Source organism: Falco rusticolus, chromosome 4 (genome assembly GCF_015220075.1).
Source record: "Falco rusticolus isolate bFalRus1 chromosome 4, bFalRus1.pri, whole genome shotgun sequence".
NCBI lineage: Eukaryota > Metazoa > Chordata > Aves > Falconiformes > Falconidae > Falco > Falco rusticolus.
This window is the reverse complement of record NC_051190.1, coordinates 45,153,657-45,167,848: the sequence shown is the minus strand read 5'-3', so window position 1 is coordinate 45,167,848 and position 14,192 is coordinate 45,153,657. Positions and strand designations below refer to the sequence as shown.

General features: G+C 60.6%; 2 protein-coding genes across 2 annotated transcripts; one reads left to right on the top strand and one right to left on the bottom strand.

The window, feature by feature from the left end:
* The first annotated feature begins 1,875 nt into the window (after positions 1–1,875).
* GDF15 (growth differentiation factor 15) lies at positions 1,876–9,499 on the top strand. Its single transcript, XM_037386439.1, has 2 exons — positions 1,876–6,178; positions 6,885–9,499. Exons 1-2 carry the CDS (start codon positions 5,866–5,868, stop codon positions 7,676–7,678), a joined length of 1,107 nt encoding a protein of 368 aa, XP_037242336.1. The 5' UTR covers positions 1,876–5,865; the 3' UTR covers positions 7,679–9,499.
* Positions 9,500–9,597: 98 nt separating this feature from the next.
* LOC119147442 (leucine-rich repeat-containing protein 25-like) lies at positions 9,598–12,281 on the bottom strand. The gene is made up of 2 exons (XM_037386438.1): positions 11,033–12,281; positions 9,598–10,436 (listed from the first exon to the last, which is right to left on the bottom strand). Exons 1-2 carry the CDS (start codon positions 12,016–12,018, stop codon positions 10,316–10,318), a joined length of 1,107 nt encoding a protein of 368 aa, XP_037242335.1. The 5' UTR covers positions 12,019–12,281; the 3' UTR covers positions 9,598–10,315.
* Positions 12,282–14,192: the final 1,911 nt, after the last annotated feature.

Genomic DNA, 14,192 nt, shown 5'->3' with positions numbered 1-14,192 from the left:
TCTTACCGTTATCTCGTTTCCCAGGTTTTGCTCCCTTGATTAGAAGTCCTTTAATTCATCAGTTTTGATGACTTGAGATGGTGGGTGCTTGAGAGAGTGACTCATTTAATGGCTTGAGAAGGTGGGTCAGCTTGACCTAAACTTTGTGCACTAAATCAGAGTTTGGTAATTCGGGAGTTCGGGCAACACTGGCACCTGCTGCGTGGGAGCTGTGGCGAGATGTTTCCAACATGGGAGATGGGCACTGAGAGTTGGGAAGTGCAGGGACAGTTCCCTTGGCTCAGAGAGCAGGTAGCCCAAGCCCTGTTGCAGCAGGTCCGTGGTGGCCAAGGGCTGGTGAGGGCCAGCAGCAGAACTCCTGCCTGGCGCCTTCCCTGGGGGAGCAGAGGCCAAGCATTCCCATTTGTGGCCAAGGGCCTCTGGTAGAGCTGAGGACACACTGTAACTGTGCTCTTGGCTCATCCATGGAGGTGAGGAGCTGTTTCAGCATGCTGGAGGGGTTGGATGCATCCCTCTTTGAACAGAAAGAGGCTCACACCATGGAAAAACTTCTTTTTAAAGCTACTTCTCAATAATCATCACTTCGATCTTGCCCAGTCCAAGCTTGTTGGCTGCTACTCGTGCAGATGATGCTCTCAAGGTGTGGTACCATATATCTGCCGAATGGGAAATATCATTGCAAGCTGTAAAGCATCCTAGCCAGAGGACAGACCCTACCTTTAAATCCATCTGTCTGGGGAGTCTGTTCCAGGAAAATCATGGAATGGGTTGGGTTGGAGGGCCTTTAAAGCTCTAGTCCCAACCTCCTTGCCATGGGCAGGGACACCTTCCACCAGACCAGGTTGCTCCAAGCCCATCACACCTGGCCTTAAACAATGCCAGGGATGGGGCATCCACAGCTGCTCTGGCACCCTGTGCTAGCACCTCACCACCCTCACAGGGAAGAATTTCTCCCTAATATGCTCGTTGCAAGTGGAGAACTTCCTTGTGCCAAAAGCATTGCTGTAAGGAAGGTGTTTGGGGCAGTGAGTGAAGGTCTCTCAAGCAAGATTTCCATTTTTGGCGGTTGGATTGGAGCAATTTCCTGCACTTTCCAGGCTGAAGGGGCTGGGAATTCAAGTTAATCGTTGACCACGTGTGCAGTCAAGGCAGAAATGTCTTTGTCCAAGTGGAGCAGAAGTCTCATTTTTGGCAGATGCTGTAAACTTGCAGTAAAGGAAGAAATATGTGATTCCCACCATGACGGGGCAAAAGCTGCTTTTTGCTCACCTGGCCCATCCTGTTTGTCTTTTATTTAGAAATGTCTAAAGGTCAAGACAGCTTCCACTCTGCCAATTCATCATGACAGTGGCCAGTGCTGGGGAAACATGGGATGCATCTTCTCCAGCGTCCCATACTGGCAGCAGAGGGAGAGCCTGTTGGAGGAAGGGCTCGCTGGAGTCAAGAAGACGCTCAATATGAGTTATGCATCTTGCTCAACTTTATTAGTTTCTAACACTACTTATACAGAACCGATACACATGCATATTCCTAAAGCAGAAATATAATTGGTTAGTAGTCTCTAAACACGCGCAGTTCTCACACCCCTAGTTATCATGACTAAAATAAGCATTCTATCCATGTAGCTAATTGTGTTGCTATGCTTCAGCCTTGTAGTTTGTTACTCCCTATATTCCCATACCGGTCCCTATCTTTCTTGGCCCTGCACCTGCTTTCCCAGCAGCTGTAGCTTGTTACAGCCACGGCCTGTTGGCACAACATAATTACTCGGTCTCAGGATTCAAGAATAGCTCAAGGCTACCTTTCTTGTTAACTTCAGCACAGCAACTTCAGTACAATTCTGATTACAGGCCTATTCTAATACCAGGCCTGGATTGTGCAGATCTTCAGAGATTCTAAGGCCATGCTTCTGCAGCCATTCTTCTACAAGAGCCCTCGTCTTCCATCCCTCTGTGCCCATTTCCACACCTGAAATGAGATGGGATGGAACAAATTTTGTCCATGATGTGACCGATGGACCACCTCAGAGGCCGGCTGGGTTCCTCCTCTTGACCGATGGTTTTCTCACCCTGAGTTACTCCCAGAAGTGCTGAAGCTGCTTTCAGCTACCAACTTCCCTAGAGACCAAGCCCTAAGGGCTGCTTGGAGCTTCATGGGGTAGCAGTAGATATGGAAGCTGCACTGCTCTTCCCTTAGCCCTTGGCTGAAAAATACTTCATGCAAAAGTATTGGCTACCTTGCTTGCAGTAGTTTGCAGGAAATATCCCCCCTCCAACATCCAACTTACTCGTCCAACTTACTCAACCTGAGTGCTTTCAGGGAGCATGGGAGGTCCTGTAGGTCATGGGGAGCACCCAGGCCAACACCATTTGCCTTCCAGTGGGATGCTCTGGATGATGGGATGCTGTAACCTCAGTCCCAGGGCTCATGCGCGCCATTCCTCGTGGGCTCTGGCTTTCATCAGAGGCTCTTGGCACCTTTTCAGCCCAGCAGTCACCAAGAACTAGTAGACCTAAAATCTGGAGGGTAGCACTTCCCCTCCTGCTGCTTGCGATAACAAATGCTACAAAAATAACTTGAGGTTTCTGCAAGCACACAGTGCAAGCAGCTGCTAGGAAATCTCACACGTTTTGGGGAATCAAAGCCCTCTGGAGCACCCTCAGCTGTGCTCACCCCCATCAGCATCCCACCACCGGGGCTGGAGGGAGCTGCAGGGGCAACAGAGCGGAGCCAGCCCCCCAGCCGCGATCGCATCGAGGTGAGGAAGCAATTGCATTTGAGGAGCCACAAAACCCTGGGTGCACATGGCCAGTCTGGGGCTCATCCTGCAGTCCAACACGGTGCTGGGAGCTTCTCTGGTCCTGCCCTGAGCCCTGCTTGAGCTGGTTCAAGTTCAGGGCTGCGGTCAGCTGGTGTTTCACGGGGAAGTGACTAATGCTCATGTTTCCCTTTTTGTTTCTTTTGGCGTTTAATGTCAGCGTTTGCAACGTGGCTTCTTTCCCTGGTGCTGGCTCAGCTGGGAGATGCAGGTGGCTCTGGGGATGGCAGCAAGCATCTGCCATGTCCCCCACCATGCTCCCCACCGACCACCTCTTGTCTGGAGACTGCGAGAAGGCAAAAAGATTATTTACATCTTTCCAGGCTCAGCAGTGCATGCTCTGAGCTTTTCCCTGACTTTCTAGCAGCCTTTCCAGCTGCTAGCCTCCATGTGATGTTCTAATCACCAAAAATCCCAGTTCCTCTCCTGCTCACCACGCACAGAGGAGTGCCGGTGCCAGGACATCGGCTCCTCCTCACTCCCAGCCCCTCCGAGCTCCGGGAGTCGCCGGCCACTGGCAGTCCCATGGCCAAGCACTCCTGTTGATCGCTGCTCTAGATCCGTGCCAGGTGGGTGAGAGCTGCGCTGCAGTTGTACCTTGCCAAGGGATACACATAGGATGCATTAACCGGCAAGAAACCCGCATCCTGCTGGGAAGAGGCGCTGGATTAACCTGACCTTCTGATGCAAAAGATGATGCGCTAACAGCCCAGCGAGGACCAGAGGAAACGTGGGATACTGTTTACGCCTGGAGCTGAGGCTGTGCAATCGCATCTTGCAGGCTGGTGAGGACACGCTGGGATATTTCATAACAAGTCACTCGGCATTCACAACTGCTGCTTTTAAAACACAAGTTTTACGGCTGTTGCTGGACTGTAAATCTCCAACTTCCATGGCTGGCGCCTTTTGGGGGAAAACATCCGGCTTCGGCAAACTTTGATGCTCTCCGAGCACGACCCACTGTGCGTCACTCGTGGATGGGGCTCGTACCACGCAGTGCGCCTACAGTTAGAAAATGCCTTGCAAAAGCAGAACTGCAGGATTTAGGGGTTTGCTGGGTCTTACTCAAGGGCTGGGCAATGTGATTGCTGGTGGGTCAGGGCCTCTTCCTGCACCCAGACATGCTGCGCAGCTCTGCTTTGGCTTTGGACGAGCGTGGTTGGCACCTCGCAGATGGTGGTGGGTGCTGGTGGCCAGGCTGACACCTGCTGGGGACCCAAAGGTGATTGGGGTGGAGGGGGTGGGGTGGTGTTACCTGGAGGTCTGTGATCCTCCTGGGGTGATGCTCCTTCTCCCTTCTTCCTTGAATTGGGGGGAGGGGGGCTGAAGGGTTGCAATCATCCCAGCGGATGGGAGAGGGGATCACAGAGGGGCTTGGTGTTCCTGGAAAACCCCTAGGGATCCCGCAGCTCCAGCTGGAATGAAAGCACCCTCTGAGGAGCCATGCCTGGACCAGCTGCCTGTGGAAATATGCTCCCGTGTGAGCCACACGTGAGGTTTCTCTCCAAGCTGGTGGCCCTGGGCAGAGAAAGGCAGGGCGATGTGTTGCAAGGTCTCGGGGTGGGCTCCTCTGCCCCCTCTTCATCCATCCCTCCACAAGGATGGATCCAGAGCAGAACAGCTGGAGCCAGGCGATCCCTTTCACGTGACGCCGCTCCTCCTTGTGCCGACAGAATTCTCCTTTCGAGTGTTCTAGGTTGAAACGCTCGGTCTGGGTTTTGCCTCAGGCAACCCCTCAAGAAACTGGGTGAGAAAGGCAGGAGTAACGCTGGGGCTGGCTCCCGAGAAGGAGCAGAGGGTAAACAGCCACAAATCATGGGATTACTGTAAGCACGTTCATCCTGTGGTGGGAGCACGGTTAAAGACCAGGCACTTGGCTCGACTTCAGGACATTTGGGAATGGCCTCGCCTGCCCCGGCTGGCGCCGGGGGGACCTGCCCGTTGCCTCATCTGACCAGGGGTTTCTCATCCCTCTGCTCACGCTTGTTGGTCAAAGCATCCCTTAAGAGAAGGCGAGAGGCGGGTGGCCCCATTCCAGCCTTGGTGGCTTGTTCCCACCGTGGGTTTTCTCTTCCCTGGCATGCGGGCAGCCCTGGTCTGGCACGGCACTTCCCACCGCACGTGGCCCTGCTGGATCCATGCCATCCCGGCGTGCCCAGCTCCATCCCAACCAGCTTTGGACTTCCCAGGGATGATGTAACCCCAGCCACGGTTGCTTCAGGAAGGACTGGACCCAGGGCACGTGCCACACCGGCTGCACGGAGGAGCCGCTGCCACAAGCTGGGCTGTGGTGTCATCAGCCAGTTTGGTAGGACAAGGTCCAACGCTGATCTGCTCCCTCCTCCCTGTATGCGCTGGTATGAGACGGGCTGACCGGCTGCTGCTTCCCCACTCCGCTTCTGCTTCGGAGGGGTTTTAGGGCATGGGCCGAGTGCCCGGCTCAGCCCCATGCCGTAATGCACTGCCGCGTGGTGAAGGACAGAGAAGGCAGCCGAGGATGCAGGGATGCACAAGCCGCACGCGATGCTGCCCACAGTGCTCACCTGCCTGCACATCATCCTCTCTCCATCACCCCCTGCCACCTGCTCTGCCACCTCCCAGGTCATCAGACGTTGCCCACGGCCGCTTGCCCCTCACTGATGGAGCGGGGGAGGCGAGGGGGATCCCCCCAGCCATGGGCTGGCACAGTGATCTGTGGGGAGAACGGGAAGTGGAAGGGAAATCTTTGTGCCTGAGGAAAAAGTATTACATATTTTTCACCTCCACAGCTACAAACCAGCTTGTAAATCACCTGACCCCAGCACCGTCAGAGCTCCTGTCCAACATCCTGGGCAGAGAGGAGAAATTCCTACTGGGTGTTTACTCTGCACTCCCAGCAGCCTGGGACAGGGAGGGGGGACAGAGGGCGGGCAAAGTTCGGCTCCTATAAAATCGGGTCTGGTCCACTTCATTCATTCCCTTGGAAGCATCGCTGGGAGCTGCGCGTCCAGCCTTTGCACAAGAGGTTTTGTAGATAAATTCCCCCGGCGCTGCTGGCTGCCTGCGCGATGCCGAGGGCACTGTGGGATGTCGGGGCTGCCCTCACCTGCTTCCAGCTCCTGCTGCTGCTCACCAGTGTGGAGCTGAGGCCCCACGCGTGGGATGAGGACAGACTCCAGCTGGAAGCCATCAAAAAGCAGATCCTGGAGCGGCTGGGGATGGCCGCTCCCCCTGTGATCCGGCACCGGCTGGACCAGGAGAGCATCCAGAGAGCGCAGCGGCTGTACCAGCAGAAAGTGTCTGAGCTGATGGGGAACCGGAGCCAGGAGGAGGAGGGAGCTGTGCCCAGGACCAGCCGCCTGCATCGCCTGACCCCCAAGCGTGAGTGGCCGTGGCTCCCTGCGCATCCCACAGCCCCTGTCCCCTGGGTGCACACGCGTGTGTCCCTGCTCGGGCATGTCACCCAGGCTGCCTGGGCATGTGCCGGGACATGACCGGGCATGAATCCCAGCGGCCGTGGTCATCCTTATCCCAGCTGCTTCCCTTGCCCCAGCAGTGGGGAGGAGCCACAGCTTGAGCTGTTTTGCTTAAAATCACAAAATCCAGGAAATTTGGCATGAAAGCTTTGATCAGCGCAGTGGCAGCTGTGGGTGCTCGGAGCGGGGCTGCAGGTGGCTTGGGGGTGAGCGGAGGGGAGGTGAGAGGTGCCCCGGCTTCAGCCTTATTTGAGGTTTCCTCTGGATCTGGCGGGATTTTGGAAAATATTCAGCTCCTGCTGCTTGGGCTGGGGAGGGGACAGCCAGGGTGGGGGGTGGGGGTCACCCCAACAGGTTCTGGGGCACCGGCTCGGTACCAGCTGCCGCCCCTCAGCAAGATCCTCTGGTCGGGGGGTGGTCCCTGGAGATGGTGGGTCCCGAGTGATCTGGGGCTGAGGATGGGGCCGCATCTCCCTGGCCTCAGCATCCCTCAGGATTTGGGTGATTCCCCAGAGGCAGCGGTTTGGCTGCCTGACAGGAGCTGGTCACGAGCCTTGGCCGCCGGGGGGGATTGCTGTCTCTTACACCAGCTGCCCTTCCTGTCCCTGCAGTGCTGCGCTGGCTGGACATCCCCTGGGAACACCAGGACCCCCCGGGAGACCAGGACCCCCGTGGTCCCTACCGCTACCATCTCCTCCTCTCCCGCACGGAGGCTTTCCACCGGCAGCTCCAGGTGGTGCAGGCGGAGCTGAAACTCTTCAAGCCATCCCTGTCCTCCCGTGACATGTCCCTACTTGATGCCTCCGTGTCCCCTCAGGTCAACATCTACACACTGGGGGGGGCTCACGGGACCCCCCAGCTCCTGCACAGCCAAGAGCTGGACCGTGACACCCTGAGCCTGGACCTCACGGCAGCTGTCCGGCCCTGGGCTGCTGGTCCTGAGGACACCCTGCACCTGGAGCTGGCCTTCACAGCCAATGTCTCAGCCTTGCTGGCCACCATGGGGGGCGAGACGCTGGTGCTGGAGGTGGAGACCCATGAGACCAGAGGTCGGGGGGCCCGGAGAGCTCGGGGGCTGGAGGAAGAGTGCAGGAAGAGCGATGGGAAGTGTTGCCTCAAGTCACTCAAGGTCTCCTTCCAGGACATCGGCTGGTCGGACTGGGTCATTGCCCCCAACAGCTACTACATGAGGTTCTGCGAAGGTTCCTGTCCCCACAACTACAAGCCCGCCAGCATGCACGCCCAGATCAAAGCCCGCATGCACTCCCTCTCCAAAGCCACCCCACCGCCCTGCTGTGTCCCTGCCGGCTACGACCCCATGGTGCTGATGCACTACGACGGTGAGGGCAGGCTGGTCTCGACCCTCTTTGAGGACATGCTGGTCACCAGGTGCCACTGTGCCTGACGGCATCGCCTCTGGCTCAGCCCAGGACCCGTCACCAGCCGGATGGGGCAGAGCCTGCCCATCTCCCAGCAGATCCGGCATCCCAAAACCCAGACCCTGTGGCACAAAATGCCTCCGTGCTGGCCCCGGCTCCGCTGTCTGGCTCAACCCCAGGGTGTCTGGCAGTGAACCCCCCTCCACAGGCCACAGTAACTTATTTCCCCCTCTCTTCCTTTATTTAAAACCATATTTTATTTGGTTGGTGGCTCCTTCCCACCAGGCAGAGTCCAAATGGGTGGGGGTGGGTGTCCCCGGGTGGCTGCAGCCCACGCCAGGTCTGAGCACCGTCTCTTCTCTGCTTAGAGACTTATTTATACCACCCTCTTATTTATTGCTAATTTATTGTCTTTTATAACAAAATACTTTTTCAGGAAAGATTTTGTGTGTGTGTGTGTGTGTATTTGTATTTAGTATATTTCTATAAAACAGAAATAAAGTAATAATGTAAATGAACAGGGTGATGCTATCAGGGATGCTGGTTGCACCTCCCATACAACCAGCTGGGGGTCTCCGGGTCACCTTTGGCCAGGGGTCCCACAGCTCGGATCCTCAGTTCCCCCTCTGCAAGTGGCCGGGAACTGACTCCATATGGATTTGCCAGTAAATCCTTATGGTTTTCCGGGGCCGGGCCAGCCCCATCCCCTCCCTGCCACTGCTGCCGGTGGTGAGTAATGCCTGGGCGATGCTCCCAGAGACCTTTGAGTTGTTTGTGTCCTTGAGGTGGGTGCTGGGCACAGCCTTGACCCCGCCAGGCGGGACATCCATCCGGAATGCTGCTGCCCGATTTCCAGGTACCTCCGGCTCTGGAACCCTACGGGCACCAAGGGGTGGGGGAAACCCCAGCTCCCCTGGGCTCTGTCGCTGCAGAGGTGTGTGGCCCACACCGTGTCCCCAAGGGACTCAGCACAGCTGGATAGGGTGGCTCTGCTGGTCACAGCTCCTCTCTGTCCTGTCCCCTCTTCCAGCATGTACTGGGGGTGTCCTTGGCTGCCCGGCCCCTTGGCAGCTCCTGGTGAGGACCTGGGCTTGAGGAACGTGGGATATGGGGACCTCGATGCTGGGGACAGGGTCTTTGCAGACCAGGGCTTGAGGGACACAAGCTATGGGGATGTCCACTCTTGGGGACAGAGACTTGAGGGAGCTGGACTTCAGCCACCTCCACTCTGGGGACCCCTGCTCTGGGGACCTGTTCTCGAGGGTCCTGGTCCCTTGGGACCCCCAGTCTGGGGACACAGGGGACACAGGCTCTGGGGACCTGTCCTTGATGGGCCTGGTCCCTTGGGACCCCCAGTCTGGGGACACAGGGGACACAGGCTCTGGGGACCTGTCCTTGATGGTCCTGGTCCCTTGGGACCCCTAGTCTGGGGACACAGGCTCTAGGGACCTGTCCTTGAGGGCCCTTGGGACCCCCACTCTGGGGACCTGTTCTCAAGGGTCCTGGATCCTTGGGACCCCCACTCTGGGAACACAGGCTCTGGGGATCTGCCGTTGAGGGCCCTTGGGACCCCCAGTCTGGGGACACGGGCTCTGGGACCTATCCTCGAGGGTCCTTGGGACCTGTCCTTGATGGTCCTGGTCCCTTGGGACCCCCGCTCTGGGGACACAGGCTTTTTAAGCTGCAGACAGGTTCCCCAGGGACCCCCCACCTCACTCAGCTCTTTCAGGTTAATGTTTACAGACACCCCAGAGCTCCTGACGCCCCTAATTGGGGCTGTCAGTGCCATTAAGAGATAACGAACCCTGGCTCTGCTCCGCTGGTGCCACCCCACTGCTGCCAGAGGGACCGATCCAGCCCGGGGGTGACACCAGCCTTGGGGCAGCCCCTCCCCCCCTCCACCATGTCCTGCCCAGGGCTCCCAGCAGACCACCAGATACATGGGTCATTTAAGGTAATTAAACCATTTAATGGGGCATGGTGGAGCATCACAAGGGTCAGAGCTCAGGGGACCCAGACAAGCCGTGGGGTCCCCATGTCCCCAGGCTGCCGGTCCCCTCGGGGTGCACAGCCTGGCAGCGTGGGGCTCGGGGATCTTGCCAAGAGCATTCAAATTAGGGACTTTCACTTTTGTTCCCCAAACGGGCAGATTTAGCAGGAAAAAGGAGGGGTGAAGGTGACAGCGCGGAGGGTGGTCACAGTACCCAGAAGTCCCCAACTGCTGGCATGTCCCCAAGGGCACGTGCACCCTGACACTCTCCATCAGCAGCCGAAAGGGGAAGAGGAACCAAACGCCATGGTCACCCCAGGGCCCCGCTCAGGCCAGATGGCGGCGGATGCTGCGCTGAGGTGTCCCTGTGGTCAGAGGCCACGGGCCCCGGGGAGGAAGCTCTGGCCCTCAGCCCTCACCCTACAGTGGGAACCGGGGAGAAGCAGGGGGCTGGGGGGTGTCACAAACACCCACCCCTGAAAAAGGCATCCCTAGCAGGATGTGTGTGTGGGGACCACATGTGTCCCTGTCCCCACCATGGGGACATCCATGGAGCCAACGTCCATGGGGAGCACCCAGCCCCGTCCCCTCTGGGCTGCGGGGGCACCAGGGAAAGTCCTGGGGAGAAGCATCAGCGGGAGCCAGAGGTTCACCCCCCCGGCCCCCCGGCCCCTCACTTGTCGGGGACAATGTAGATGTCCTCGCTGGCGCTCTGCGTGTTGGCGTAGATGGGCTGGTCCCTGGGGCTGGCCTCGCTCTCCAGGAAATAATCGTCGTCCTCCAGGACCTGGGGGCTGGGGGGGACAGAGGGGTGGCACCCCGCACCGTGCCCAGGCAGGGGGGGGGGCTCAGGGTGGCTGGTCCCTAATGGGGGAGCAAACGCCATGGGGGGGCTCTGGGGGTGCGGGTGGGGGGAAAGGGCTCAGCCCTGGCAAGCGCCTGGGCCTTGGGGATGGTGGGGTGGGACAGCGTGGGGTGGCATGGGTGGCACTGCATGGGGTAGCATAGCACGGGGTGGCACGGGGTGGGGTGGGGTGGGGAGGGATGGCATGCACGGGACTGGACAGCATGGCACCAGGCAGCATGGCATGGGAAGGGATGGCACAGCATGGCATGGCACGGCACAGCATGGGATGGGATGGGAAGGAATGGGATGGCATGGCATGGCACGGCATGGCATGGAATGGGATGGCACGGTATGGCATGGCACAGCACGGGACGAGATGGGATGGGATGAGATGGCACAGGATGACACGGGATGGCACAGCATGGGATGGGATGGGATGGCATGGCATGGCATGGGATAGCGTGGGGCAAGGTGGCATGGTACAGCACAGCAGGGGAGGGGATGGGTCGCGCCCAGCAGCCAGTCCCTGTGCTGGAGCCTCACCTGTGCTGCTCCTCCTGCCACCCGGGCATCCAGCCTGGCGCGGCGGCCGGCACGGTGCAGGGGTTCACGAAGACGTTCTCATAGTCCAGCGCAGCAGTGGCATCGGTGGTGCCAGTCTCCATGGCCCGGCTGATGTAGCGGGGCTGCCCGTGGGCTCCGGCGGGCTCCCACTTACCCCACCCCACACTGGCAGCACCAGTGGCTGCTTTCCTCCGCCAGTAACAAACTGCAGCGGTGCCCAGCACCAGCACAGCCACACCAGCGGCAGCCCCGGCCAGGCCGGCCACCAGCCCCACATTGTGCCGGCATTGCTGGCGGTGGAAATCGGTGACATTGACGAAGTTGTGATGGGCGGTGAGGCAGTGGCACTGGGGTGCCGCGCACCCGGAGCAGGTGCAGGGTGCCAGGATGGTGCCCACCACGTCGCAGCGGCACGGCACAGCCAGGAGCTGCAGGCTGGCCTGGAAGGCGGTGGGGGGCACGGCGGGCAGGGGGTTGCCCTCCAAGCGTAGGATCTGCAGAGCCGTGGCGTTGGCGAAGAAGCCGGCGGGCAGTTGCCGCAGCTGGTTGTGCTGCAGCTGGAGGTGCCGCAGGTGCCGCGCTCGGCTGAGGAAGGCGGGTGGCAGCTCCTGCAGCCGGTTGTGGGACAGGTCCAGCTCCAGCAGCTCCGGCCCGATGCGGGATGAGGGGCTCAGGGCGCCGATGCCGTTATGGCTCAGCCACAAGCGGCTCTTCTGCTGGAAGGGGCCCCAGTCCAGCTCGGCGCACTGCCGGCTGCTGTTGGCCAAATCCAGCTCGGCCGAGGCCGTGGGCAGTGCGGGGAAGCAGGGGGCTGCGGGGGTCGTGGGGGTCACGGGGTGCAGCAGCAGCAGCAGCAGGGGGAGGGGGGCCACAGGGTGCCCCATGGCCCCTCTGCCAGCTCCCTGGGTGGGAAATAGGGGGGTCAGCAGGAGCCACCTGAGCAGCCCCCCGTTCCCGCTGAGCATGCCGGTTTCCCCCTCCCAGTGCAAACCAGTGCAGCCCAGTCTGGCACCACCCGTGCTCTCACTCTCACCCAGGGTGGCACCCACGGGTCCTGGCAGGTGGTTTCCAGCTCTCCGCTGGCCCCAGCAGCCCAACTCGCCTGCGCTCCAGCTGCCTCTGCCTGGGTGCAGGAAGAGGAACAGGCAGGTCCCACCCTCCGGTGTCACCCTGCTAGGGTGTAGCTGTCACCAGCAGGGGCCGGGGAGGAGGGGGGGGCAGCACCCCCCGCCTCAGCACCCCCTGGCCACCACCAGCCCCTGACCCTTTCCTGGGGTGCTGCGGGGCTCTGACCCCAGGTGCTGCTCCCTGCCCACAGCACCTGGGGGGAGCCCGGGGGGGGGCTCAGGGCTGGGGGGGGGGGGGGGGGGGGGGGCTGCGCTCAGCACGGTGCTGAGCATCGCCACAGCCTCACATATCAGCCCCAGCCAGGGGACCCCAACACTGCGGTCGCAGTGCCCCCGGAACACCCGAGCCGGCAGCTGCCACAGCCCCCGGAGCTGTGTGTGGGCACACGCACGTACACGATGCTACATGTTTGCACATGCATGTAGACGCACATATGCCGGGTGCTCACACACGCAACCCCTCCCCTACGCACACACGTGCACACACATGCCCACCGGCAGCACGGACATGCGTGCACAGCTGCATGCACACGTGTGCACAATCGTGGGGCCCCATGAAGCGGTGGGCGGGGGGTGGCTTTCAGGGTCTCCATGAGGTATTGGTGGAATTAACCCACGCAGGCAGGATCGGGCCCCCGGGGGTCTCAGCACCTCCAGGGGCTCTGCCTGCGGCGCCCTGTCGGAGGGACCCCCTGCTCGAGAGGGGACCCCAGGGCTGGGGCGGGAGGGCTCCGTGCGTGGGTGTGTGGCCGTGTCCCCATCCCAGTGTTCCCCACGTCTGCATCCCCCCGTGTCCGTGTCCTTCCCATGTGCCCGTGTCTGCCACAGCGTCCTGTGTCCCCCAAGACCACCTGCCCCGCCGTGTCCAAGTCCCCACATCCGTGTCCCTCCATGTCCACCCCCCACCTGTGTCCCTCTGTGCCCGCCGTGTCCCTGTCTGCCCCCTCGTGTCCGTGTCCCGCCATGTCCACCCTCACACCCAGGTCCATGTGTCGTGTCCCCCCCCCCGTGTCCGTGTCCCTACATGCCCACCCCCTTGCACCTGTGTCCCCTCCCTCTTGTCCGTGTCCCTGTGTGTCCGTGCCCACCCCCTCGTGTCCCTCTGTGTCCACCCCATCACGTCTGTGTCCCCCCGTGTCCCCACCGCCTGTCCGTGTCCCTCTGTGTCCGCGCCCACACCCTCATGTCTGTGTCCCCCCTGCCCACTCATGTCCCTGTCCCTCTGTGTGTCCGTATCCACCCTCCCGCGTCCGTGTCCCTCCGTGTCTGCGCCCCCCATCCATGTCCCCCCCCTCGCATCCACATCCCTGTGTCCACTCACATCCATGTCCCTCTGCGTATCCATGCCCGCTCCCTCGTGTCGGTGTCCTTCCGTGTCCGTGCCCACCCCCTCGCCTCCACGTCCGCTCCCTTGTGTCCATGTACCCCCACGCCCACCCCTCGTTTCCCCAGTGTCCATCCCCTCGTGTCTGTGTCCCCCCGTGCCCACCCCCTCACATCCATGTCCTCCCCCTCACGTCTGTGTCCCTGTGTCCACTCACGCCCGTGTCCCTCTGCGTGTCTGTGCCCCCCCTTCGTGCCCGTGCCCCTGTCTCCACCCCCACCCCCTCGTGTCCGTGTCCCTCCGTGTCTGTGCCCCCCTCCCATCCATGTCCTCGTGTCCGTGTCCCTCCGTGTCTGCGCCCCGCCATCCCTGTCCTCCCCCTCTCATCCGTGTCCCTCTGTGTCCACTCACGCCCGTGTCCCTCTGCGTGTCTGTGCCCCCCCTTCGTGCCCGTGCCCCTGTCTCCACCCCCTCGTGTCCGTGTCCCTCCGTGTCTGTGCCCCCCTCCCATCCATGTCCTCGTGTCCGTGTCCCTCCGTGTCTGCGCCCCGCCATCCCTGTCCTCCCCCTCTCATCCGTGTCCCTCTGTGTCCACTCACGCCCGTGTCCCTCTCCGTGTCTGTGCCCCCCCCTTCGTGCCCGTGCCCCTGTCCCCTCGCACCCGCCCACTCGAGTCCTATCCCTCCAT

What these genes read in the sequence shown, in the direction of transcription:
- GDF15 (XM_037386439.1), top strand. Translation starts at nt 5,866, where the DNA reads ATGCCGAGGGCACTGTGGGATGTCGGGGCTGCCCTCACCTGCTTCCAG. An exon ending in GCATCGCCTGACCCCCAAGC is followed by an intron (nt 6,179 to 6,884) that starts GTGAGTGGCCGT and finishes CTGTCCCTGCAG; the next exon opens with TGCTGCGCTGGCTGGACATC.
- LOC119147442 (XM_037386438.1), bottom strand. Translation starts at nt 12,018, where the DNA reads ATGCTCAGCGGGAACGGGGGGCTGCTCAGGTGGCTCCTGCTGACCCCC. An exon ending in TGGCAGGAGGAGCAGCACAG is followed by an intron (nt 10,437 to 11,032) that starts GTGAGGCTCCAG and finishes TGTCCCCCCCAG; the next exon opens with CCCCCAGGTCCTGGAGGACG.